The 27,268-nt window shown below is 43.7% G+C and overlaps 1 protein-coding gene across 2 annotated transcripts in view; it reads right to left on the reverse strand.

Annotated features, from left to right (window-relative positions):
* The window catches only part of crebbpb (CREB binding protein b), a 46,546-nt gene that overhangs the window by 11,731 nt on the left and 7,547 nt on the right, over positions 1-27,268 (reverse strand). For both annotated transcript variants that reach the window (XM_022195334.2, XM_022195333.2), the window contains exons 2-15: positions 17,019-17,644; positions 11,686-11,853; positions 9,673-9,925; positions 5,593-5,706; positions 3,778-4,023; positions 3,588-3,687; positions 3,251-3,388; positions 3,048-3,165; positions 2,699-2,873; positions 2,514-2,576; positions 1,708-1,829; positions 1,009-1,197; positions 506-874; positions 129-302 (exon numbers count right to left, since the gene is read on the reverse strand). In XM_022195334.2, the coding sequence (XP_022051026.2) occupies positions 129-302; positions 506-874; positions 1,009-1,197; positions 1,708-1,829; positions 2,514-2,576; positions 2,699-2,873; positions 3,048-3,165; positions 3,251-3,388; positions 3,588-3,687; positions 3,778-4,023; positions 5,593-5,706; positions 9,673-9,925; positions 11,686-11,853; positions 17,019-17,644 (2,855 nt within the window). The remainder of the gene's footprint in view (positions 1-128; positions 303-505; positions 875-1,008; positions 1,198-1,707; positions 1,830-2,513; positions 2,577-2,698; positions 2,874-3,047; positions 3,166-3,250; positions 3,389-3,587; positions 3,688-3,777; positions 4,024-5,592; positions 5,707-9,672; positions 9,926-11,685; positions 11,854-17,018; positions 17,645-27,268) is intronic.

Genomic DNA, 27,268 nt, shown 5'->3' on the forward strand with positions numbered 1-27,268 from the left:
CCGACAGACTATCCTGCAGCCCCCCCAGTCAAAAAACATGATTGATGTCTATAGACGTCATTGGCAGCGAACGAGTTAAACGGACATAAATGTGTGCTTGAGTGATGACTACAAAATAATTTACGTACCTCCATTTTGACATCATTGTGTTTCTTCCCAGAGCCGCTGTCGTCTTCTTCATCTTTCACTTCAGGTTTGGCTTCAGTGCTGCTCATGTCCGGCAGGGCCTGCTGGGAGCTCAGCTCAGCCACAGAGCCGGGGGTAGGAACTCTGTTATCGATGCTCGCTGCTGCCTGGGACAGCTGGAAGGAGCGACAAAGATCGTCTGAACACCATGCTGATATTCTGCAGAACTAAAGTCTTACTGCTAAATAAACAACTGACTGTCCTCTCTGAACAAACACTAGTAAATCATTTCCTATAATATTCCTTTAGTTTGCTTCAAAGACCAGTGTGGAGCTTTAATGGAAGCCATCAGGAGCCAGATGAGGGCCCAGTATCTCACCGGTGTGCTGGGGTGCTGGGCCTGAACCGAGGCGGGCTGCTGCATCTGGTTGGGGGGGTCGGGTTGGGGCTGCAGGGGCGTAAGCGGCTGAGAGGGGTCAGGTGGTGTGCCCATGGCTGAGGGGGGACCGGGGAGACTGCTGGGTATGTGGGTTGGGGTGGAGGAGGGTCCGCCCGTGGATGCGGGAGTGGAGGGTCGCTGTGGCCCCTGGGCCTGCGGGGGGGCGTGATGCTGCTGCTGGGGCTGCAGGCTGGCAGAAGCACCGGGTGGGGGGGTGGAGCCCAGAGCAGGCTGAGCTGTAGGGCCGCAGGGCAGCTGGGAGCTCAGGGAGCCCAGCGCATTCAGAGGGAGGTTAGAGTTCTGCTGGGGCTGGAACAAAGAGCAGCGCACTGTTAGGATTCACACAGCAGCCACATTAAAACACAAACGAGCCACATGCGCAAAGAAACGCCAGCAGCACAGAAGAATTCAGCGTCTGTCTCAACACAGAACCAGACCCTCACCTGAGCGACAGCAGCCTGTGGCATGGCCTGTCCCAAGCCCATATTCACATTCATGGCTCCTCCTGCAGCTACAGAGAACTGGCCCTGGGGCAGGAACTGGCCTTGGCTGGTCGGCTGAGAGACCATGTTGTTAGCATGAGTACCCATCATTCCTTGAGTCTGAGGCATCCTGGATGGAGACATACCCATCTGGACAGGGGAAGAAACAGACAAACATTACAACAGCGGACATCTAGATGTTAAATGATCTGTATGTAAATGGAAGGCAGCACACAGGCATGCTGACTTACAACTTACAAATATTAATCACACTTTGCTGTATCAAAGCAAGACTTGACAACAGTCTACAGCCAGGACAGAAGGCTAAACGGCAGCAAGCCAGACCTCAGGCTCACTGCCAACCAGGTAGTTCATAAATGGAAAAGAGCCAGTGTCACCCACAGGAAGCTCGCCTGACACTGATGCTTTAGAGCCAAAATGGTGACTGAGTAATAAATGAATGATCAGTCAAAGACAGCTGGGACACTCACAGTCAAGAGGAGGAGAACAACAGAGCCAAGAATGAGAAAGACTGAGCAAGAAACTGAACAACTGGGGCAAAAACCGTTAGAAAATGTTTCTAAGAAGAGAAACTACAAGTGTTTACAAAAAGAGAGGCAAAAATACAACAAACTGTGAGACAAGAGGAGGAAATCGCACCGCTGGCACGGAGCTCATGTTCATCTGCTGTGGATGGTTCATGGGGGAAGGAGCCCTCCCTCCCATGGGTGCCTGAGACATCTGTGCATTCTGCATTGCCATCGAGTTAAACTGATTGATTCCTGTGGGAGCAGAGACACACACCATTACATACTTGCTTAATATCACCGGGAATTACTGTAATTTAATATTCCATGTCCTACTGGGAGGGCAGAGGTCCTAAACACCACAGCTTCATTTCTTAATTTCAGTGGATGGGACAGAATAATGAAGCAACAATCAAAGCTTACAGCAGGTTTCAGTAAATAAGCCAGATATAGCTCAACGCTGATGTACATCTGCTGTCCCAAACATAAAGAACGACACACAGACACACAAAACAATAACACAGACAATGATGAGAAATGAGTTGTGGCTGTGTTAAATCTATCCCAAAGTGCTGTTATTTTAGTAAAGTGCTTTCTAAGCAGAGTCTGTCATAAAGAGCTGATAGTTAAAGTGCCTGATTTTCTCAGCGTTCACCAGCTGCTAATGAGCCCTGCTTTATACCGTCTGACAGCTGACAGGTAAAGCTTCCTCTGACAGCTGCAGGTAGAAGTATTCCACTGTGTGTTTGTTCCCACTGTTTAAACAGGAAAGTATGCAGAGAAACTCACTTCACAGTTGAAGTGTTCACCAGTTTTCTGTCAGAATTTAGAAGTTTAACTAGTTGTGGCTGTAAGGCCTACAGCACATCAGCCAAACAGGAACACAAACTGCTTTTCCATGGAAAACCTTTGGCAACTAAGCAAAGCGTGAACTCCTACCTTGGGGAACCGGCATACGGTTCATAATCTGATTTGGCATGCTGGGCATCGGGGCAGGTCCATCTGAGAGAGGAAAAGATAACGCAGTGTTCTATGAAAAGCTGCAGAAATATTTTTGGAAAACACTGGGCTAGTGATATGAGTACTTCCATAACGGAGAACTGTGGAGCAGAGAAGCTACTCACTGGGAGGTCGGACTGCCTGCCCTGGGCCCATGGCGTTGGGCTGAGCCATCACAGGCTGAGGAGGTCCAGCTGCACCAACCATGCCAGGCTGTTTCCCCAGCCGGGAGCGCCTCTTCTCCTCCAGTTCCTTCTGGATCTTGTAAATCTTTTCTGCCAGGAAATGGTAGTACTCATCCTAGCAAGAGGACAAGACGAGGCAAAAAGCAGACAGGGCATTTTTAAAAGAATGTTCAACGTGGCTCCATCTCTGGTTCAGGTTCTGAGCTCTTCCTTCCCTCAGAAACATCTAGAAAGGAAGACTATGTTTGGAATGGTGTGAGAATGAGTAGAGCAGCGGACAAGAACGTACCCTGCTGTTAGCTGACTCGTACATGTCACCCTCCACCTTGCGTGCATACGCCACCAGGTTCTCCATTCGCCGGTCCTTCAGTGCTGCAGGGTCTGGGGTGGGGAATATGGCTTGTACTCTGGAGACAAAGATCAGCAGTCACCTGGTGTACGATGACAGAACTCAGGTATTCTAACATACATCAGCTTTGTGCTTGGACTTACAGTTTGTGCACCAGGTGGGTGCGCAGGTCCTGAGTGACGTGTTCATGCCAGGCCTTCCTCACCCCGGTAGCAGAGAGGGGGGTGGCAGCAGGCAGGCTTCCCATACCGGATACGACTGACCCGTCCGGCATCAGCTGACTGCAGCACATATGGACAGGATTAGTAATTTGCATTACAAAACGAAGTCTGTTTTCCTGAGTGACACAGGACAGACTGAGAGCATGAACTCATCCCTGGCTGCAGAGATAACTTTAGCTTTATTACTGCAGTAAAAGAATGGATGCCCTGTCAGCAAAGGCCTGCATTCAGGCGAGGAACAAAGGAGCAGAGGCCTCACTTGTTGAGTGTGGAGGGTAGAGAGGAGTCGGAGTGCATGCCGGTCTGGTCTGAGGAGGAGGTCCCCATGCCTCCTGCCATCTGGTTCATCTGATTAGTGCCTGATGAACAAACATCACAAAATGTCTCAGTGGCATTGTGCTGTGCACATTAACTTCTAAAACAGCAGTGAAGTGTTTTTTATTCCATACCTAGCTGGTTCATGTTTCGCAGCTGCTGGTGCTGGGGGCCCTGGGGGTTTTGCTGAGCTGGACCCTGGCCCTGGACCTGAGCAGTGGACTGTTTCCCGTACGGCAGGCCCAGGGCTGCGTAGGCCCTCTGCATGGAGCTGGGGTCAATGTGTGTGGCAGCGCTGTTGATGGCTGTGGCGCTGGGCTGGCCGGGACCAACCGTGGTGATGGCATTCTGCAGGCCAGCCCCCGGGGAACTTAGCATAGCTGGACAGAAAAGACGCAGAAATAAATTAGTAGTGTAGTGATATTAAGCACAACATCCAGTCAACACGCTGCAACAGATGCTGCTTGTGTAAGCGTTCTAATAACTAAACATCAAAACATTTATCAGTGTTAATTATTAAGCACACATAATTATATATCTGTATGTCTAAACATAGTAATTAATACATGCTTACTATTAGAACTGTGCTTTCTGTGTAAAGTAAAAACCCTGTAAAAGCAGATCTTGGGCCTCCATGTACAATCCCTGCGCTGCACCCTGCTGTGTTGATGGCTGACAGGGAGCATGCTGCCTCTGTGGGGGATTTAAATCTGTCATACGGCCGTTTAACCAATCAGAGAGCACGCTGTCCCGGGGCCCGGCCCCTACAGACAGCAGAGGCCCTGAGCTCCTCCCCTGGGTGTCACTTTACAGGCCCAGCCTTTCCAGAGGAATCCTCTGCTGCTGGAGCTCTCAGTCAGCGAGCCAGCACAGCGGTGTAGCGGGGAAACACAGCCTGCAGGGGGCGCCACTTCATACAACACACTCCTGAGGCTTGATGCTCAGTGACAAGTGCCTTGAGGAACAGTTTACAAGGTTTTTAATGACCACAACCATGTAGACATTTAAGTCTCATTCCAGAACTGGACGACATTTTACATCCCATTCATCAAATTCCAAATAATCCATGTAGAAAATCCTAGAACATGCAGCAGTTGTGTAAATGTTCTTGTCCTGAGACCAACTCTATAAAAACTAGGAGAAAAGAATGTTTAAAATATTTAAAATACCAAATAAGTCTGGAGTTCCCCTAAAATGTCATTTCTCTCTTGTCCTCCCCCTGATGACCAAACTGGATCTCTGATAAAACAGTTAGAATATAATTTAAATCTCCTTTTTTGGTTTTATTTTTTTCATTGATGTCTTATAATTGTGGGAACATTTTTTAATCAACATATTAATTTAAATAATAATAATTATACACGGAGCAAGTCCCACAACACGCTAGCAGAACCTGGTGATGACGGTTTTGTCATTTTCTCTTGTTTTTGTCGTTTCCATCCTCCAACAGTTTTCCTAAAGAATGTGTAGAGCAAAGCTATGTCCTCTCTTCTATGTTCCATCTTTTCATCCATTGTCAGCCTTGATTGAATGTCTCTCTCTACCTCATATTATCAGGATCAGACTCATTCTTTGGACTGTTTTCCATCAGTCAGTTTGTCCTCTTGGTCAGCAGTAACAGCTAGCTAAATATCTAGCTTCTACTGCTGAGAAAAAGATCACATTAGCATGGATTAGCAACCCTGTTACTGTGATTAGAGTAGGGTTAGCAAACAGCACAGAAAACATGGAATAAAAATGCTACCATTGATGTGGAAGCTGAGACAATCAATACTTATTATTGATCAATATGGAGCAGAACACTGGAGAAGAGAAGGTTTATTTTTAAACATTTTGAGCCCAAATGTCCTGCAGTTTTGGAAGGATCCTTCTACATCATTGACCTTTAAGGTAACTTACACCTACTTTTATATGGATTTCTAAATAAATAAGCTGCTGGGTTTACTCACGCTGCTGATTCCTCTTGTCACTGGCATTCTTCAGGGGAAGGCAGACCGGACAGTCATGCCGTGTACAGTTCTTCCAGTGGGAGATGATCTGTCTGGATGATGCACAGTGAGCCACTGGAGAAAAATGAACGGTAAAGAGAGGCACTGAGTGAGGCGTGGATGCGATTAATTCAGCAGCATCTGACACTGTACAATACCAGCATCTAACAAACACTAAAAGCCATACAACTCGCTGCAGGCCAGTAGAATGAGTGCTGACGTAGTGAAGAATAAATGGGACCATAAAAACACTGTGCAAACAGCTATGTAGTAGCAATTACAGTGCATGTAATAAAACAGTAAATTCAGCCCTGCATTTGTGTCCATATGGTCTGAAGTTCTGAAACCTTGGAAGACCTCCTCCAGGTAGATGACAAACGCAGTAAAAGCATCATGATGGGGTTAGAAAAGATTAAACTAATGTCTGCTGATGCTGTCAGTTAAGGGAAGAGTGGCTCAATTTGACCATGAAAACAACAGGAATATAAAAACACTGGAACTGTAGTGAATCCAGACGCTGTCATCAGCATCGGTGAAGGCTTTAGTTCAGGAAACTGGACTTATTCTGGTGATCTTGAAGACATCCTGTTGCCTGAACCAAACCCTTCACCTTAAGATGACCTGGATGAATGAGAACCTTCACAGACACATCATCAGCATCGTACTTTCAAACAGTGGCTGACGGTTAAATATAACAATTCCTCAAGTAATTTGATTACTAAAACTCCTTGTGATTTGAGGCTTCTTCTAATCCACTACATACTGTATCTGAGGTCACCAACTGGCTGACCGCAGTCCCAGTCCAGACCCAGACTTCATCCTATACGGACCGGATCTATGATCAATAACTAATAAAGAGATTTTAAATTTGAAGCTTCTATTGAATCTGAGCAGCTGTTCTAGTGTCTACAGCGTTCATCAGATCACAGAGCTGAACCCTCAGTCAGAGTTAACAGGTATGAAGGCGGATTTCACCTTTCTCTGTTACTTCACTTTCTGCTTCAAACTCGTCTCAAAAACAGGAGCGTTTAACGATCATTTGACTCGTTTTCTGACCTAAATGAGCCAATCACAGGCTACTACTTCAGTCATCAGGTTGTTTTAAAGCAGACCAATGCACACCAAACATAAAAACAGATTTATGTGCGCTCATTTCCGCTCTGCTGTTGTAACACGCCTGCCAAGAATGGAATCTGATTAATTAAAATTAATTAGCGATTAATTGCCAGAATAATCGACAGAATGCCCGATTACTAAAATAATCAAGAGCTGCAGCCCTAAAAACATTTATGTATAATTCTGATAAACTGTGTCTGTTCAGTGTTTAAATTTAAAGAAGCAAATTTCATGTAGCTTCTATAATTAATCATCAGATGTATACAAATCAATACTGATGGACTAATTATCAGCATGGCCGTTAATTATCTGGCATTTTTCTGATCATCTCTATCATAATTTTAATTAGTGCATTAATTTAATGCACTTTTTTGGCTCTGATGCTTTCTCTGTGGTCACTCTGTGGACTAACTCAAGTCCCGCCCACAACTCCATCTGGTTGGCTATTCATCACAAGTGACAGCCAATCATCACTGAGCTACTGAACACACAGGGACGGATGGAGCGGCTCTGGTCAATTAGTGCACAAGGAAGCAGAAAAAATACCACCATCTTCCACAAGCATTCCTAGCTTCCCTGTTACATAGAACAGGACTGAATTATTTACTTGCTGGTGTCAGAGTAGCTGGAATTTATTGTGCCGCTGGGTTAAAGCTATCACTAGGAGGCTAACTGTCAGGTCTGTGGCTGAAGCTATCTGGAGCGCCGTAACATCTCTAAAGCAAGGTTAAATTTACCAACACGCCTTCTAGCAGAGACACAACCTGCAAAAACTGAAACAGAAACGTAATCCATGGTGACAAATCAGGAAATCAGCTCAGAAACTGTTTTTTTACAGCAGCTACGGCTACGCTAACAGTTAGCTGTTAACATTCAGCCACATATTACTTAGAAACAGTGTGAGGACTAGAGGTGTGCGATAAGGCGAGACCTATCGTCATGGCGATAGAAAAGTCTCTACGATAGGCCTTTTTAGAGTTATCGTATATCTCGTGATAAAGTCACTGCATTAGACAGTGAATACACGTTCTATGATTTGCAGCTCTATACTTGTATGGTACGACAGTGTCATTCGCCAAAAATAAAAGATCTACAAGCTAACAACGCGTCGCTGTTGTGCTGCGACGCAACGCGTTGCCTTGTTGAAAATCTGTTGTGTTCTCAGGAGCGGGAGCGGGAGCGGGGCTTGTGGCGGAGACGGCCCGAATATTCGGATCCGTTCGTCTGGTCTCGGGTCCAAATTTTGCTTTCATTTTGTCTTCAGTTAAACTGAAGATTTCCCAAACAGCGGAGGTCTTCAGCATCTTGTCTTGTGTTTATGCAACAAAGTGAAGCGTGACGTCAAATTCGGCAGCCACCCGGACATTCGGGTGGTGGTAAGAAACACGAATGGAGGAGCCGAGATGAGCCGAAGAACACGACGGGATGAGCTGAAGTGGGCCAAAGGGAAGAGACGAGCTCCGAATATTTTCGTCTGGGGGAGGAAGGGTTGATCACATAGACGTGTGTATATGTTATAGACATGTATATATTTTTATGTGATCACAGGACGGGATGAGCCGAGGCGGAAGGAAGACAGTAGCGCCGCATATTCTTTCCACCCGGTAACGTCCGACTGGGGGGTGGGGGTGAAATCCAAAAATCTGTGATCTGTTCAATGAGTCTTACAAAAAGTAAAGTAAAAAAAATAATTGAAAGACATGTTCTAAGTCTAGTCAGGACTCAGACAGTATTGCACTTGGTTGGTTCTGTTGTTCTCATATTTATTTATTTTCAACAAGGTATTTACTATTTATATTGTTTTCCCTTTTGAAACAGATCCAGTTATGCTTAAGTCTTTGCACTTCAGGTCTAAAGTTTACATTTGAATTTAACAGCTTTGCACTGACCTTTCCTCATTGATGCATTTTATTTTGTTTATTCTTATTCCTTTTTATGTTTATTCTAGTAGTGTAACCTGAAACAATTGTTTTACTGAGAAACTGTGCCTTGAATATAGCGCACTTTGCTTTGTTGTTTACTGGAAGGCGTTGCAGAATAAAACCAGAGCAACTAGTCTAAATGGTCTTTCGTTTAGTTTTTGTTACCCTGTAGGTGGTTCTCCTGTTAAGTAACTTGAAAAATAACGATAAAAACTGCGTTGAAAAATATCGTGATAGTATCGTGTATCGTGACACTGGTTGAAAAAATATCGTGAAACTATATTTTTCCATATCGCACACCCCTAGTGAGGACACAATAAAGCTTTAAGATGTGGGCCTGAGAAGGCAGAAAAAGTGAAACGGCAGGCAAAGAAAACTGAAACAAGAACAGCATATGCAAGAGAAAAGGAGACAAATGGTAATCAACCCGACAGTAAACAGAGGAATGTCTTAGCATCATTTCAAATATTCATTTACAGTAATCCTCATTAATGGAGAAGACTAAATAATATCAGTTATTGGGAATGTTCAGCACTGGCATCGGCCCCATATACAGATCAATAAACAGCCTGTCTTGGAACAATGCTGGACACGGTTTATATGAGGAGCTGAAGGCAGCAGGTGCTTATTACTGTTTAGATGAAACCTGCATCCAATATCAATGCTGTGTTTTCCAGCAGCATGAAAAGCAAAGAAAAGTACACACTATCAGCTCTAATTACTGCTGATCATCACACACACAAGGCACAATCTGTTAGAAAATGTAACCTGCTAATCTACTGCAGATTGTTCTCAGATAATTAGCAATGGTCAGCAGAGAAAGGACTAAATCACAACAGTCACATCAAAGGCTAAAGTGGAAATATTCTGTTCACATTCAAATATTAACGTGATTCCCGTGGTGTGTGAGCAGCTGATTCTCAAAACAAAACTTCACCAAAAGTCTGAACTCCAGATACAAGTGATTAGTGCAGACCCCTGGAAGTATCTCCCTTCTACTCACCCTGGCAGGCCTTGCCGGCCTGGCAGTGGGTCATGTGGTTGAGGACGTTCTTCATGGTGCGGCAGTGGGGCAGAGTGCAGTTCCTCACTTCCCCGTTGGCCTGCTCCCGCCGCTGGCACTTGTGTGCGTGGAGCAGCAGGACCAGCTGCTGCTGAATGAGTTTTCGCTTCTCGGGGTCGGCTGTGGGCCCCGCTGATACACCCCCGGCCCCGGGGACCATCCCCATCGAAGCTACCTGCTGCTGCATCTGGGACTGATGGAAAACACACAGATCAGAATACCACACGTTCCTCATTTTACACTGAACCCTTTATCATCAGACTGCAGCTCAGACAGTGGATCCATTCCCCTCCATATTCATCATTTGTTATTATTATTCTTCTTTTCCTTTCAGCTTTTCCCTTCAGGGGTCGCCACAGTGAATCAATTACCTCCATCTAACCCTGTCTGCTGCATCCTCTTCTCTCACGCCAACTACCTTCATGTCCTCTTTAACCACATCCATAAACCTCCTCTTTGGTCTTCCTCTAGGCCTCCTGCCTGGCAGTGGGAAACTCAGCATCCTTCTGCCAATATATTCACTGTCATTTGTTATTATTATTATTATATATCTATTCTCTGTGCTACAGACAAATTAACAATCTCTACTTAATTTAGCATCAGCTATAAAGCAAAAACACAATTTTTTTTTTTTAATATATTTGTAAATAAATTCAGGCATCAAGGTGTTAGTGTTTAAAGTGAAAAGATCAATAACTACAATGATTCAGAGAATAAACTGATGTATATGGAACAGGAAAACAATGGAAATCTAGATCATCATCATACAAATATAAAATAATTGTTCATTTCCGGCCTCTTCGGATTTTATTTGTTGTTCCTCGAACAGATCTGCATCTCCCTCTCTACTCAGCAGGTAGCATAACTTCTAACAGAGTGGAGAGCATTAAATAAACATGCTGTCCAATAATTTTAAATTTGGTTTTGAAATGCACATGTATGACTGCAGCATTATAACACCAGTCAAGCTGTATGCAGACGTGTGTGGGCCGTTTAGTTCAGGCCAATGAACCATGTACTCAGTAAACTTTAAACTCAATTATTACCAAATATTACTTGTTTAGTATTTGATTACTTTAATTTGCTTCATCGGATGCTTTGCAGCGACCGACTGCATTTATACGGACAAAATCACACAAGTTAATAAAGAAAACTGTCCTAATAGAAACAGACACACAGTACAGCGTGTCCTCTCTGGTTATTTGTCTATGCACATAATTGTAGTGTCTTTAAACTCTGTCAGGATGCTAATTGTCACATGCAAACATTTGGTTTTGGATAGATCCAACATGTATCAGTGAAAAGGCCAAATCCTTTGGACATCATGACGTTAAAAAAGCAAACACTCAAACCTGCTGTCTGCAACTGGAAGTGCCTCATCGACTTTTAAGTCATCACAAAGGAAGCTAAACTTACGAGCTGCTGTTACTTAACGTCTTTAACTCCACTAGGACATGGACATCTGCACCATTCCACATCCCATGAGCAAAATGCCGAAACTTACAGCAAAACTGGACACTGTCACCAGAAGCGAAAAGCAAATGCTGGATTCTTACTTTGGGATGTTAGTCAGATTCTAGCACATGCATCCAGCTGCTATCCAGCCACATTTTGCCTTGATATGTCCCCTACAACATGCGATCATAGTTTTCCTTTTTAATGCATACTTCATGAAAAGAAAGCTGTAGAAATGTCCTTGATCAAGGTATCACCTAAAATCTAAAGAAGTTATTACTGGTACTTTTCCTTATTTCAGTATTTTTATGTTTTGGACACTTGTAAGAAGCTTTGGGGAAAGAGAGGATGCCTTTTTAACAGATATTTACTCGCGTATTTCAGAGGCTCCAGTGGAAAGCCACCCATAAATACTGAAGGTTCCCCTAACCAACATAAGAAAAGAGGCTGGGACTCATCTCCACCTTGTTCATGTTTTAAAACTGGGTTGATACTTACCATGTTCGGCACACTTCCAGCTCCCTTCATCTCGGCAGGGAACTGGGGCAGGTTGTTGGACAGGGCCGTTTTGTTCTGGAGCTGCTGGGCGTTGACCCCCGCCGCCCCCATCTGCTGCACCCCAGCCTGACCATACTGCTGGCCGAACGGAGCTCCAGACATCGTCATCTATAGAAGGTCAACGGGACAGAGGGGGGTCAGAAGATCTGCATTCAGCATGCCATCACAGCAGATCATTTTATACCTCTGGGTCTTTGTGTGAACACATGGAACAGGTTCTACCTCTGAGGGCACATCAACCTGCCACATACAGCCACAGGAGGAACAGAAGCCCAGCACAACTTTTGTCTCACATTGTCTTTGGCTCATCACCACTGGGTACAGCGTTTTTGTTTGGAAGAAAACAAGGCTCAGTAGTCCATTTCATTACTGTACATATGATGAATGAATGCGTCCCGTAGCCTGTATACAGCAGCTGCTACTAAAGATTACGCTATGACAACACTGTGCTCGTACCCATAGATGCAGAGCTACCTGCTGCCATATCTTCCACAGTGATGGCAGAACACAGCCATGACCGCTTGTCCAAACACTGAAATCCTTCACAGTCCACCAGTGTACCTCAGAAAAACATCACTGGTATCGTAAACTAAGTTGGTCTAAAAATGAAAACCTTCAGCTGCAGTCTGAAGCCCAGTCAGAGCTGCCTGGAAAACCTAGAGAGCCTTAAAAGCTCTTCATGGAGCTCAAGTCTGTCTTGAAATGGAACTGACAAAATAAAAACACTCAAAAAACAAAAAAATGCAGAAATGCAACAATTTGCATCTATCTATCTTTATCTAGAAAGAGGAATGGTTTGCTTTCTTGCTGGGCCATTTCTTCTGATGCCCCAAGCAGGAACTTTCTGCTGTCCTTGCCCGACTTGTGCTGTGGCTGAAGCAGCGGCTGAAGCAGCGGCTGAAGCAGCGTCCTGCTTGCTTTGCAGCCAGAGTAAGCCCTGCCCAGCAGAGAGAGGGGACGCAACACACAGAAAGACCAGCTTGCACAACAGCTGAGCGCTGCTGCCTGCCCTTCCCCCTCCCATTCACACATCCAGCCTCTCCACCCGCTGAGCTGCTCTTATTCCAGAGGAGCGTCACCAGGCAGGACGTCACCGCTGCCACGCAAAACCCCTCCTCTGGGCATGCACCTTTCTGTTTTTAGTGATCTTTTACAACAGATAAGAAGGCACTGTCTTCAGTTGGTGAAATCCCTCTAAGTGATCTCCAAGTTTGCCCCAGCTCATTCTCCTATGTACTATATCAAACACATTAAAAAGGACATTCAATCTGTGCTGCGTTATGTTTGTTATATGTTACGTCACGTGTGTCATTTCACTGGAATTTTTCAGGTTAAGTCTAAAAAGCAACATTTAAATGTGTTTATGACACAGACGGCTGGTTATAGCAAAAACCAGAATAAGGTAAGAGCAATTATTATTATTATTATTGAGGACACAGACAGGCCACTCCATCACTGCTGAGACCAAATAAAACATGGAACAACAACTAAAACACAGATCTGTTGTGTAGGACTAGATGTTGGTTTCTCTTCTTGCATGCATCAGATCCCTAAGGCTCTGTGGGATGGTCCAGCGAGTGAGGACATCCTGTGTGATCAACTGGGCAACTACAAATGAGAAGCTGTGGTCTGGAACAGCTAATTAAGTAGATGTTCAGGTGATCTCAGCAAGTCTCCTCAGTAGGCTGGACTACTGTAGTTCCTGATGATCAGGATGTCCCAAAAAGTCTCCTAAAAACCACCAGATGATCCTAAACGCTGCAGCCAGATTTCGGCTGCACGGCTCGGTGGGGCGGCATGGATCAGTGGGTAGAGTGGCCGTCTTGTAACGGGAAGGTTGCCGGTTCGATCCTCGGCCCGTCGTGCTCATGTCGAGGCGTCCCTGAGCAAGACACCGAACCCCTATTTGCTCCTGATGGGTCGTGGTTAGCGCCTTGCATGGCAGCTTCCGCCATCAGTGTGTGAATGGGTGAATGTTGACATATCATGTAAAGTGCTTTGGATAAAAGCGCTATATAAAATACAACCTTTTACCATTCTGACATTAACCAGGAACAGAGATCAGAGTTCTCCTGTTAGCTTCACTTCATGGCTCCCTGTAAAATCCAGGATAGAAATTAAAATCCCTCTTCTAACATAAAAACTCCTCATGAGCAGCTCCATCACATCTTAAAGACCTGATTGTTCCAGATCATCCTATCAGAGCCCTTCCCTCTCAGACTGCAGTTTCACTGCTGGTTCCAGAGGTTCTAGAAGCAGAAACTTCAGTTATCAGCTCCTCCGTAGTGGAATCAGTTTTCAGTTTGGGTTCTGGAGGCAGACATCCTCTCTAATTCAAGTTTAGGATTAAAACTTTCCTCTCTGATGAAGCTGACAGAGCTGCTCAGGATCAGCTGATCTGCCCTTTAGTTATGGTGCTGTAGGTTTAGACTGCCAAGGGATTCCCATGATGCATAAGTACCTATGTCACTCACCTACGCTAACACACAGGTAAAATCAGAATCTGGGACATGCAAACACTGTATAGCATAAAAAAATAAGAGTCTGGCTTGCACTTTGGAGCCACAATGAAGGGCAATTTTTTTTCAAAAAACAACACAAAGAAAGCAAATGTAGCACAATCCAATGTGGTGTACAACCGGCGAACGTAAACAAAGCCATCTTTCTTACAAAGCGCCATGTGATTCGTCCACTCACCAACGAGTTCCCACGCAAAATTAGTTTTAACATCGCAAACGCTGCACGTCAAAATGACGGAACAACACTTTCTTAAAATCATGGGAGATGGCGACTACGAAACGCCGGAGGTCGAGAACGTCGTAAACCGAGGACCTACTGTACTGTTTTTCTTCATCTGCTGTCCCCAACCCCTCATCCTCACTCTCACCCCTCATCCTCACTCTCACCCCAACCCCTCATCCTCACTCTCACCCCTCATCCTCACTCTCACCCCAACCCCTCATCCTCACTCTCATTCTCACCCCTCATCCTCACTCCTCACTCTCATTCTCACCCCTCATCCTCACTCTCATTCTCACCCCTCACTCTCACCCCAACCCCTCATCCTCACTCTCATTCTCACCCCTCATCCTCACTCTCATTCTCACCCCTCATCCTCACCCCAACCCCTCATCCTCACTCTCATTCTCACCCCTCATCCTCACCCCAACCCCTCATCCTCATCCTCACTGTCACCCCTCATCCTCACTGTCACCCCTCATCCTCACTGTCACCCCCAACCCCTCATCCTCACTCTCACCCCAACCCCTCACCCTCATTCTCACTCCAACCTCTCACCCCTCATCCTCACTCTCATCCTCACCCTAACCCCTCATCCTCACTCTCACCCCTCATCCTCACTCTCACCCCAACCCCTCATCCTCACTCCAACCCCTCATCCTCATTTTGAAGGTTTTTTTAAACTCCCCGTTAAAGGGTATTTTTCACTTTTTTCCTGTTGCTCGCTGCTTACTTTAGATTGCTGAGTTCTCTGTTCTTGGTTAATATTCATAAGGTTTAAAATTTTATAAATTTAAAACAAAGATTAAAGATCTTTGGTTTAAATTCATAAGGTTTAAATCCTTACTATGTGAAGAGCTATAAGAAGATACATGCTGTCAATTAGCACTAAATAGATAAAACTGAATTGAATTATCTGCAAAAGTTCCGTTTCTCACTATCTCTTTCTTTTGCTCAAACTATTTTACCATCACACATACAGAGCATTTACACTGAAATAATGTCTACTTCACTCAGAAAGAGGAATTTTCAGCAAACTAAAGAAGAAGCCGTTTCTCCACATGAAGGAAGGCCTGGAAGCAAAAAGATCCAGAATATTGGCAAGCAACGACATTTCTTTACCATGTCAAGCACTTCCAAATGGAAATATGTGGTACCATTTGTACATTAACAGGTTACTTCTTAATAATAATCATCGTGCTCTGAACATAAAAGCCAACACACCTCTCTCCTACACTTCAGCAGCCTGTCTGGGTGAAGGCAGCTATGCAAGGTAAATATGAGCCAGATCCTGGTGTTTACCTTCTAAACACAAACTAATACATCCCTACTACTCACAAGCTGGTTCACATCTGGGTCGTCTTCTATCCCCATCTCCTGCTCTCTAGCATAATTATAGTATTTTAATGGGATGTTAATGCTTGTGTTTCGGTATGGTATGAAATATGACATAACTAACAGTCACATAGAGTATGGATTAATTAAACTTCTTTAAACATAACAGGCATTAAGGTGTATTTGTCTGCATAGGAAATGAGGGAAGGAGGGGCTTGTTTCATGTGGTGACGTCTGTTGAAATAATCTTAGTGAGCACTAGACGGTTGGTTTAACCTTGGTTTCCTGTCAAACCACAAAGCCCTGACACTCTCAGACAAAGGAAGACATATTCTCTCACACTGAACACTTCAAAGTCTCTGAAAGTCAGCACTAAATATCCACACAAGAATACAACCAGTTGCAAGTCGTGTAGATTATTCTGCATTCTCAGCTTCCCGGTACATGAAACTACTTCAGCTCTTCACATCTGTGTTGTTTGCATCATCCTCAGATTAGCGCGGAATAGAAACGGCGTAATAACCACATCAGCATCGATCAGAGATGAAACAGACTGCATGGCCAAGTTTGCTCCACACAACCCCCCCAAACCTCCAACTGACTGCCTGCTACCTCCAGCAGACCCAGAGGAGACCAGATCAGTACCTGGTGAGTGGGAGAAAACTGATGACTAGTTAGCATGAGGCCTAGGTGATAGTAATATACTGCATGTTTAATAAAACAATGAGATGACGCAAGAAATTATGAAACAGCCAAGAATAGTTTACTGTGTCAACACCAGCCTGCTGCACTGCTGGAGTCAGCGTTATTTCTAACTAACTACAGTTTATAATCGCCCTTTAATACAATCCACATTGGAAAATAATGCAAACTGGGGTTGATGAAGTTCACTAAACAGCGATAATAAGCTCTCCTAAAGAACATCAAGCACTGGCATATAAAGTGAGAACATCTTTATGTGAAGAAGTGCTGCAGACTGATGAGATGAAAGCGTTGTGTGTAGACCGTTATGATGCTGTGACTACATGTCATAAATGCACTGTGAATACCGGACAGAACGGATAAACCTCATGTAAAGAGTGAGTGTTTGTGGAACTGTAAGGTGGCCGTGCAGTAATCAGTTTATTATTATTATTATTATTAATAAGATGTTTGATTGTCTGTGTGGGACTAATTAATGAATAAAAGTTTAAACTCACCTTGTTCATGTTTCCAGCTTGCTGAGCGTTCAGCGCGTTGTGAGCACCCATCTGGGGCCCTCCTTGAGTAAGAGTCTCTGCCAGCACACTGCCTCCAACACCGGGTCCAGCTCCCACTGGGGCCCCCTGCATGCCTGGGCCCTGGTACTGCATGCCGGGCCCCGGTCTCCCACGGCCTGCTGGTCCCATAGCCCCGTTCATCACCTGTCCAGCCTGGCCCATGACACCGTGACCCTGCCCGCTGTTCAGCATGGCCTGGTTGAAGCCCATACCTGTGCTTCCATTACCTTGTCCAGAAGCCCCTCCTTTCTGGCCCTGTGGAGACTGGTGATTGGGTGAGCCCTGCCCCAATGGGCTTTTACCCAGCACAGCACCCAGCTGGCTCCCCACCATGCCTCCCTGTTGGGGGCTGCCAGAGTTGAGACCGCCTCCTAAGATGGAGGAGCTTCCTGGTCGCAGGAGCTCAGAAAGCTGCTTATGTTTAGCAGCTGCATCGGGAACGATTGAGTTGAGACCAGGACCTCCTCCACCCGGGCCCCCATTAGAGGACATTCCCATTGCCAGGTCTCCATTGGGGATGAGCTCATCCGGAAGGTCATTTTCCAGGTCAAACAGAGATACGAGATCTAAAAAAAGACAGAGAGCAAAATGAGACTTAGCCATCATCTCTGATACATCCCAAAGACTAATAAACCACCAAACAGAGACAGAGCTTCACTGTGCAGCATCACCACAGATCAGGCAGTTAGGACTACAATTTAAACCTTAGCTGTCTGTCCGAAGTCAGGCTTTTTGATGGAATTCAGATCTACCAGCATTAAAGGCCTCATTTTCCACTAGTCGGCCACAAGCACTGCACATCTGTTTAAACAGATTAGCAAAACTGCATGGCAACATACATGGCGTTTACATGTTTCTTCCTGGACAGTCCCGTGTTCAGTGACAGAACGTAATTGTGGTTAATATGACAAAATCATGTTGTTGGTCTGCTTTGCTTTCACACCACACACACACAACTCTGTACATAACAAAACAGAGGTGTGAAATCCTAAAGTGCTAAACGGACCGATTGTTTTCAGCAGTTCAGTGGTACATCAAACCATCTGTTACAGCCAGCTATTACATCCAAACTAAACCAGTAGAGACAACAGGAAAGCAAATATTTGACTACAATGGCTCAGTGTATAAACAAGACTTTCTTTAGGCCTCACAGACAGGTCCAATTTATTAAAGTTATATATATGAAGAGTTCATTTGCAAAAACAGATAACTCCGTTTTGATAAGTTTTCAGAAAACTTTTTATTTCATTGTTTACTTGAGATAATATCAATCAAACTGAAGTTGAGTGGATTTGACTCAGTAGAAAAATACATGACAAAATAGAGAAAAAATAAGTTATTAGTGTTATGTCTCAAATATCAGTTAGCCTCAAAAACCAGATATCTGTCTGGCAACAGAAAGTTTCAACTGATTTCAGAGCTAGAAAAAAGGTCCACTGAAAGGATGGAGTCTGGTGCCGTTTAAAAGGAAAATCATTGACTGTAAAAAAACTAGTGGTGGAACGCAATTATAAAAAAACGTATATTTTTTATGATTTGGAAAAAAATCTAATTAATTAGAGGCTTTGTAATTAACAACTCACATTATTGTTAAATATAAATATTTGACAATAAGCAAAGTGTTTCAGTTCCAATAAATGTTGGCTGAGAATGAATGGATGAATATTCATATATGTGAACTTAAACACCCAAAATGTTTGTTTCATTTCTTTTCATATTTCTGCTACATTCACAGATTACTGCAGACTCAAAGTGACATTATAGTGATTAGATTCAACATTTGAAGACTTTCTGTGAACTCAAACACCTTCAGTGTCTTCTAAAGTGGTCTATTATGGGATGGCTCCACTGTTAGCCGGTATCAGGACTGTCATAGCTAACGTATGGTGCGTCGGCCTGCAGCTCATTTCATAAAGTTGGTTCATTTATGCTAATAAGGCATGGGGACCGGCAGTCCGACGCGTCACGAAACTTAAATGTCTCAACCAGCCGTCACTGAACTAAAACCAGGACAGATTCAGATTATTATCACACGGTTTCAGAAATACTTTGTGCTGAACAGTTTTTTAATAAAGGAGAAATTTGCCACCAAGCCGCTGATGGCGTCCTGTGGGTCTTCTTCACGGCTGGAAATCAGACTTTAGGTTCATTAGCGCCACCTACTGGGCTGGAGTGTTCATCAGAGTTACCAGTTCGCAACAAATTAGGGAACTGACAAAGGTGCAGTTAAATGCGTTATTTTTTTCTGTCATTAATTAATGATAATAAACACGTTACAGATTCATCCCTAAAATGAATCGAATATAAACATTACTCATAATATCAAACTTTATCTCCCGGCCTTATCTATGTTTGGCAGGAGGCCTATCCACTATGCCCGACACCAACGGCTCAGTCTGCAGTGGACACTCGCATAACAATGATAACAATAATAATAATAATGGATTAGACGTGCACATAGAGGCACATTTGAAGAGGATCAATAGGACATGAACACCAGTAGATCTTTGGTAGCTGTTCCTTTGAAACCTTTAAAACTAAAACTATCTACAGGACTTAGCAGTGTGGCTTTCCAGTGTGCATTTCATCAGTGTCTGACATCGTTTTAAACTGTCATATTAGCTTCCCTCTGTCTATCCAAAGACCATCGGACTGAACAGGTGTAATGTGCACTTTCACATATGGTCAGCTTACTTCTAAAATAAAAAATAAAGCAGGTCAGTCCCTGCTGTAATTCTAGCACTGAGAACAAGAGGAAAGTTCTTCCTCTGCAGCTGAGAGACCTACAGAAGAAGAAAATATGTAGACTGAACACACAGGTACCATTAAGAGAACCTTAATGAAGGTTACAGACCGCATCACGCGTCTCTGCCGACGGCCTTCACGTGAGGCTGCAGGTGTGTTTGCGTATGTCAGCCAATAAACATTTTACCACCACAGCAGCCACGCCCCTCCACACGCCTAGCTCAGGGTTATTCAGACCAGAGAGAGAGCCGACCTGCTCCTCAATGAAATATAGCTGCAATTAACAGGAGCTTAAATATCACAGCCACAGGCTTTGAATGAAATATCTGAGCTTTAGGTGAAAGCAACAACGATGGAGCTGAGAGCAAACACCTGCACCTTCCCCCGGCTGCCACTGAGACCACACAGATTTAGGAAGAAGCAGCCAAAACGCCAGCTGGAGAAGAAGATGGGTCTTCAATACAGCGATTCTCTTTAAAAGGCTAAAAGTATGCTGTGAATTTGCTCATTACATAATGAGGATATGATGAACACGTCTAGGAGCATCCAATAATAGGCCAAGTAGTGACAATGGAGCGTCTACTAACCAGAGAATCCCCACATCTGACTCCTACTATTCTCACCTGAAGAGCACATTTCTTTCCATGGCTCTGATTCACACAGAGCCGTTCAGCAGCTGCATTAAAATCTTGAATTAGACTCTTCAGGCTGGTAGATAATAACAGGCTGCTGCTGCCTTACAGACTCAGAGATGGAAATAGTACAATGTCCCCTCTCTCTGTTTCAAGAGGGAGCAAATCACAGCAACGCTAGAAGGACTTTAGGTTTAGAGGAAACAAGGCTACGTACACCGGGAAAGCAGGTAAGTGTTCGTCCAATTGAACAAAGAAAGTACAAAGAAAAAGGAAAGCCATAGAGACGAGTCATTCCACGATCTGGACACCATGGTGTGGCTATTGTCGTTAACCACAAAAACACTTCAGACGAACACAAAGACGGCAAAGATGTACAGCAGCCAGTACCGTAAAGACACCAAAACTTATAAGAAGAATAACAACAATATTTTAGGTTGTATCAGTGCATTTTTGATGATGCACGTGAGCAAACGTTTTAATCTCCCTCCTTCTGTTCCTGCAGCTTCAGAGTTTCTTCACGTCACAATAAAAACAACAAAACTGTGGGCTTTACAGAGTGCGACCGTACTCTAACTGGAAGAGTCTTAACAGGAAATGCTGGCTAAACGTTGAGTCAGCTCATCCACAAGCATCCTAAACGAGGCTCAGAAAAATCAACAAATCACAAAATGCTGATCCCATATTTATGGTATTATGATAAACTATATTATTCCCAAACCATGGAATTATGGATGAAGTATGAATTTAGCAGCAGAAACATGAAGAGGAGACCTCTGCCCTACATGCTCTGTCCTGTTTTATAGCAGCACAGTCCATCACACTTTCAGGTTTTTCAGGAGTGATAAACGGGGATTAGCTGGTGTCTCAGTGCAGCTGTACAGGAATTACTGTATGATTAACACCTGAATCAGACCTTCATATTTATGATTAGTGTGCAGAGAAAGATCATTCTAAGAGAACAAAACTATAATGAATGACGTTTTATATATGCTAACACTGACGATGGCCGTAAAGAAACGTCTGTCTGCAAGTCAGCCGACATAATGAGGAGGATGATGACATATTACTCTTTACTGTTTTACGTTGGGAGTGTGGATTCGGGGTTTTTGTGAAACCTGGTCGATCCTCCTCTGTAAAACCACCTGATCAGGCTACAGCAACGAGGTCATAAAGCCAACACGTGGGCCAAACCAGGAAGTAAAACACACACTGTCAGAAAAGTAAAAGTGAGCGACAATAAAGACCGTCAGACAGCTGCAAACAAGGAAATTTCAGTTAAATGCAGTCACACAATAGCAGTAGTCTGACTAACTGGATGTAGAGTTTGAGTATAAACCTGCTTTTCTCCTCATCCAGTGGCTAAAAATCCATTTTAAAATCCCCTTTGTTCAAGGAAACAGCAACAACAACCTCCAAACACTAAAAATGTAAAGTTTCATCAAACATTTGGGTCGTGTTTTAGGGCAGGCCTACGTGGCTCTTTTTCTGGCAGTGCTCAATGCTTCACCTAAACAGGGGCACCAGGGCTGCATGCCGGGCTGAGCACCATCCAAACAAGCCCTTACAGCAGACTGATGGTGAGGTCCACGGAGAAGGTTTCCAGCACTGACACACCAGTGTGGGACCTTCGTCAAAATCCTTGGTCGTCCGTACAGCAAATTACGGACGACCAACTCCTGCCAAATCCAAATTTTTGGTAGTCCGTACAAATTTCTGGTCGTCCGTAATTCGCGGCGTTTTTTTTTAGTTGAAGTAAAAAATAAAATTGATTAAAAAGTCACTTTTTAAAAAATCTTTAATTATATCTTGTGTAACTTTAATACTACACTCCAGTAAAACTTAGATCATCATCCTGAGATCATTATGATCACTTTTAATATGGCAACTCTACAGAAATAACATTGAAAATTTAAATGTAACATCAAGTCCTCCAGTAGCACTGAGATCATCATCCTGAGATAATTTTTAACATAACTATGTACATTATTACTAGTATCATCTATCTAACATTGAAATAAACTTATCTCTGATAAGCAAATATGAGATATTATAATATCATCATCATCATACCAAGTCTATATATCTTCATATCCAATACTAATATCTTCATATTATCATTAAATAGTCTCTCTGACCAACAAGAACAAATATGACTTAGACAAGTTAGCACAAAGTCTCTTAGTTAGCACAGAAATGTCACACAAATGTCATACCAAAAAAGTCCTAAGACCACATCATCCCTGAGAATATTCCTTGATAACAAAACCCAAGCGTCTGCCCTAATAACCTGTGTGATCCAAACTGAGACCTGTGTGGAGATGTGGGAATCGAACCTCCAAACATCGAATAATAAGAAAAATCAGAAATGAAACTCTTCATTATCCATTATAGCCCCCTCTGTACTGTCATTGAGTGATCGAAGTGAGACCCCTAAGCAAAGCTGGGAACTGAAGCAATAAATATAAATAAATGGTTAGAGTCGGAATCGACATCGCTCAACATCCACACGAACCCCAACCGGAAACTGAAACCTGCGCGAAAGCGATGTGCAATGACACAAGATGGCGGCCTCCTGCAGGTTGAGACCCAAGAAGTTATTCGTTGTTTTAAATTGGTAAGAAATCATTACCTCCGCCAGGAGGTTATGTGATCACCGGAGTCTGTCTGTCTGTCTGTCTGTGTGTGTGTGTTAACAGCATAACTCAAAAAGTCATGGACGGATTTTCACCAAATTTTTACAGGATGTCCGGAAGAGCAAAAGTAATAATCGCTTAGATTTTGGAGGTGATCCGGATCACCGTCTGGATCCAGGATTTTTTTGAAGGTCGAAGGACAATTGTACAGACAGAGGTCGCCAGATCGATCCCAGGCGACGGCTGAATTCCGCGCGGCCGGTTCGGTCTGCCCGAGCGATTCGGGACCGACGGAACGAAGCGGCGGCGACGCGTACTTTACCGTTACGTGCGTGCGGCGGCGCCGCCACGACGCTGAAGTTAGCTTCCAATTCGGCAGTTTCCGATTCGGCACTTAAGGGAAAAGTTAAGGGGAAATGAAATGAGCGTGCCGTGCCACAGTTTATCCACTGATTATCTGTTTTTTTCGACACTTCTTGATGTGTAAACATTTTAGACATTTGGGTAAGACATTAACTATGCCTGACAAGAGGTATTGTATTGGTAAAATTAGTATTTTATTTGTGAAAACGTTTAAGGGGATATTTCACCGTTTTTGCTTTATAACCAGTCCTTATTAGACCAGGTCCAGATTGAAAATCACTGTACCTACACTCTTCAAATCTGGACTGAATTATTCTACAGAGCCTGTAGATTCATAAAAACACAGAGTCTGATTTGTGAAAACTTTATTCTATTTGTGAAAATGCAATAAAGGCACATTTTACTGTTTTTTCAGCATATAGACCACATTAGACCAGGTCTAGGTCGAGAACCTATACTTAACCTTATACTTATTCTTATTATTACCGTATTTTCACGACCAAAAGGCGCACTGTACCAAAAGGCGCAGTCTCAGTTATGTGTGCCATTACTGTATTTAACACACACATAAGGCGCACCTGATTATATGGCGAGGGTTTTATATACAATCCACGCCCACACTTCCCCCTTTAACGTTCTCATGGTGTCCTCTACTACGTCGGCCTTACAACAACAACACACACACAAGCATACAAGTGTGCGTATTTAAAAATAGAGTGGGAGCAAAACTGAGTTTGGTTGTGCTTTATTTAAGTATTGATTACAAAGTACTAACATTTTTTAATCATCAATAGTCGCGGGCATGGTAAAACACAGATAAAACAAGCACACAAGTGTGCGTATTTAAAAATAGAGCGGGAGCAAAACTGAGTTTGGTATTCACTTTTTTTTACCGGTAATCGTCATCAATCAAACCCATGGAAGTCCTCATCCTCTGTTTCTGAATTGAACAGCTGCGCTAAACCTCCATCAAACATGCCAGGTTCACTTTCTTCACTGTCAGTCACTTTCCGTGCCGTGCGGCGCCTCGGAAATGATGCCGGCTTTTGCGAAAGCTCGAACAACAGTGCCAGCAGACACGTTAGCCCAAGCATCTACAATCCATTGGCAAATTGTGGCGTAACTCGCCCGGCGCTGCCTTCCACTCTTAGTGAAACTGTGGTCTCCATCGGTCATCCATCGCTCCCACGCCGCTCGCAGCCTTACTTTGAACGGCCGGTTCACACCGATGTCCAGCGGTTGGAGTTCCTTTGTCAGGCCTCCCGGAATGACAGCAAGCTCAGAGTTCATTTGCTTCACTTGTTTTTTCACATCGGCTGTGAGATGGGCACGCATAGAGTCACAGATCAACAGCGATGGTGATGCGTGGAAAAAACCACCTGGTCTACGTCCGCCTTACAACAACACACACAGGACGCACTGCACCATAGGGCGCGCCGCACAATTTGAAGAAAATCTAAGACTTTTATGTGCGCCTTATAGTCGTGAAAATACGGTATCATTATTATTGTTGTTGTTGGTTTTGTTGTTAATAATTCTGTTGACATTTTTTTGAAAGTCCATGTACCATGTCCATGTAAGTTGAAGATTGTCAGTGTTTATTAATGATAGAAATAGGGTGTCACAGGTTCATTATACCATTGTTGACATATATTGTGAGTATTTTGTGAATGACTGGTCAGATCATTACAAAGACAAAACTTGACATAAAAAGAGTTAACACTCCCAAAAGTTAGAAGGACAAAATTTGCATCCAAAACCAAGGTACCTGTAATCACATATCAAAGGAAGAAGAATGAGAAAACATAAAAAATGCATTCTTATATCATTGTTACATTATCTGTAGAGGCCATTGTTCAGACTAATTGTATAAATAAGTTGCGCAACCCCATCCCAGATGACAAATAGCATTGAAAAGTGCCTTTATGGCATTTTCACAAATAGAATAAAGTTTTCACAAATCAGACACTGTGTTTTTATGAATCTACAGGCTCTGTAGAATAATTCAGTCCAGATTTGAAGAGTGTAGGTACAGTGGTTTTCAATCTGGACCTGGTCTAATAAGGACTGGTTATAAAGCAAAAACGGTGAAATATCCCCTTAAACGTTTTCACAAATAAAATACCAATTTTACCAATACAATACCTCTTGTCAGGCATAGTTAATGTCTTACCCAAATGTCTAAAATGTTTACACATCAAGAAGTGTCGAAAAAAACAGATAATCAGTGGATAAACTGTGGCACGGCACGCTCATTTCATTTCCCCTTAACTTTTCCCTTAAGTGCCGAATCGGAAGCTGCCGAATCGGAAGCCAACTTCAGCGTCGTGGCACCGCCGTCAAAACACTGTGCTGTTACACTGTACATGAATGTTATGCTTTGTGCACAAAGATCCCGGGCGACGGCCGAATTCCGCGCGGCCGGTTCGGGCTGCCCTAGCGAGTCGGGACCGACGAAATGAAGCGGCGGCGACGCGTACGGTACCGTCACACGCGCGCGCAACGCTACCGTTATGTGCGTGCGTCAAAACACTGTGCTGTTACACTGTACATGCATGTTATGCTTTGTGCACAAACTGTTAAAACTATATTAAATCCGTCCATTACATTTTGGGTTATGCTGTTAACAGACAAACAGACAGACCTCCGATTGGTCATCTGTACAATTGAGCGATGGCCTGGCGGAGGTCTGCACTCTCCGAGTGCTTTTCTAGTTTAATGTGTCTTTCTGAGCGGCGGTCGACCGGGCGGACGAGCAAGAATGTAGATATCGTAATATCTACTCGTCCGGCCGAGTTTCAGGTCGCTACGGACGAGCGGACGAGCGTGAAGGTCCCACACTGACACACGGCTGTGGAGATACGTTCAGCTATGAAAGACCACCACGGTCAGATTTCTAAAGCTTAACAGAGTAATATTAAGTAATATTAGCAGCCGGCAACCTGTGCTAAAGACAGGAAACACGTCTGCAGTTGTTTATCATTTTCATGTATTTCTCATTATAGATACTGTACCACTTCAGTTGCCACGTTTACATGAGATCTTTAATTCCTCTTTAATTAGGAATTAAAGTTAATTCCGCTTTAAAATCTCCTTGTAAACACTTACTTCCAAGTTAAAAAGTTAATTCCAAATAAACTACCTGGCTTATTCCGATGTTAATTCAGAATAAACTAATTCCTGTGTACGTTCTACTCATGTACTTTAGTTAATTCCAGTCATTCAGCGCATACCTGGCTCCTCATGTAGCGATGACGTAGCGACGTACACGTTCTGCGACAGAAGCAGTACGCCACTGTTGTGTTGCTGTTTCAAAACGGCAATAAAAAGCAAAGCGAAACGCGTGCTTTTTAGTTGTTCCTCCATGTTGTTGGGGAAAAGAAATGCCCCGGCAAATGGAGTTTGTTTTCTTCCAGTAAACAGAGATACATCACGTCCACTCCCTGTCCAATCAGAATCCCTTCCAACGACCAAGCGTTACAGCAAAATTAAGGAAGGGGAATAAACGTGCGGTCCATGTAAACCTTAATTTGGAATTAATATTTCCATATAAATGTGAAGCACAAAACTATAATTCCAAATGAGTTAATTCTGAATAAACAATTCTGAATTAAAAGCTTCATGTAACCGTGGCAACGTAAACACCACTGCCAATCCCCATGTGCAGTCCAACAGGCTGATGCTTTCTAGTGATGTTTGGACACACAGATTGTTGCTTGCTAAGGCAGAAATCTGATTGTGGAAAGAATCAGGTGATCAACTGAGAAACAACAGCGTTGCACCACTAAAGATTCATTTGGCTATACAGGATTTA

This window comes from Acanthochromis polyacanthus, chromosome 21, assembly GCF_021347895.1.
Source record: "Acanthochromis polyacanthus isolate Apoly-LR-REF ecotype Palm Island chromosome 21, KAUST_Apoly_ChrSc, whole genome shotgun sequence".
NCBI lineage: Eukaryota > Metazoa > Chordata > Actinopteri > Pomacentridae > Acanthochromis > Acanthochromis polyacanthus.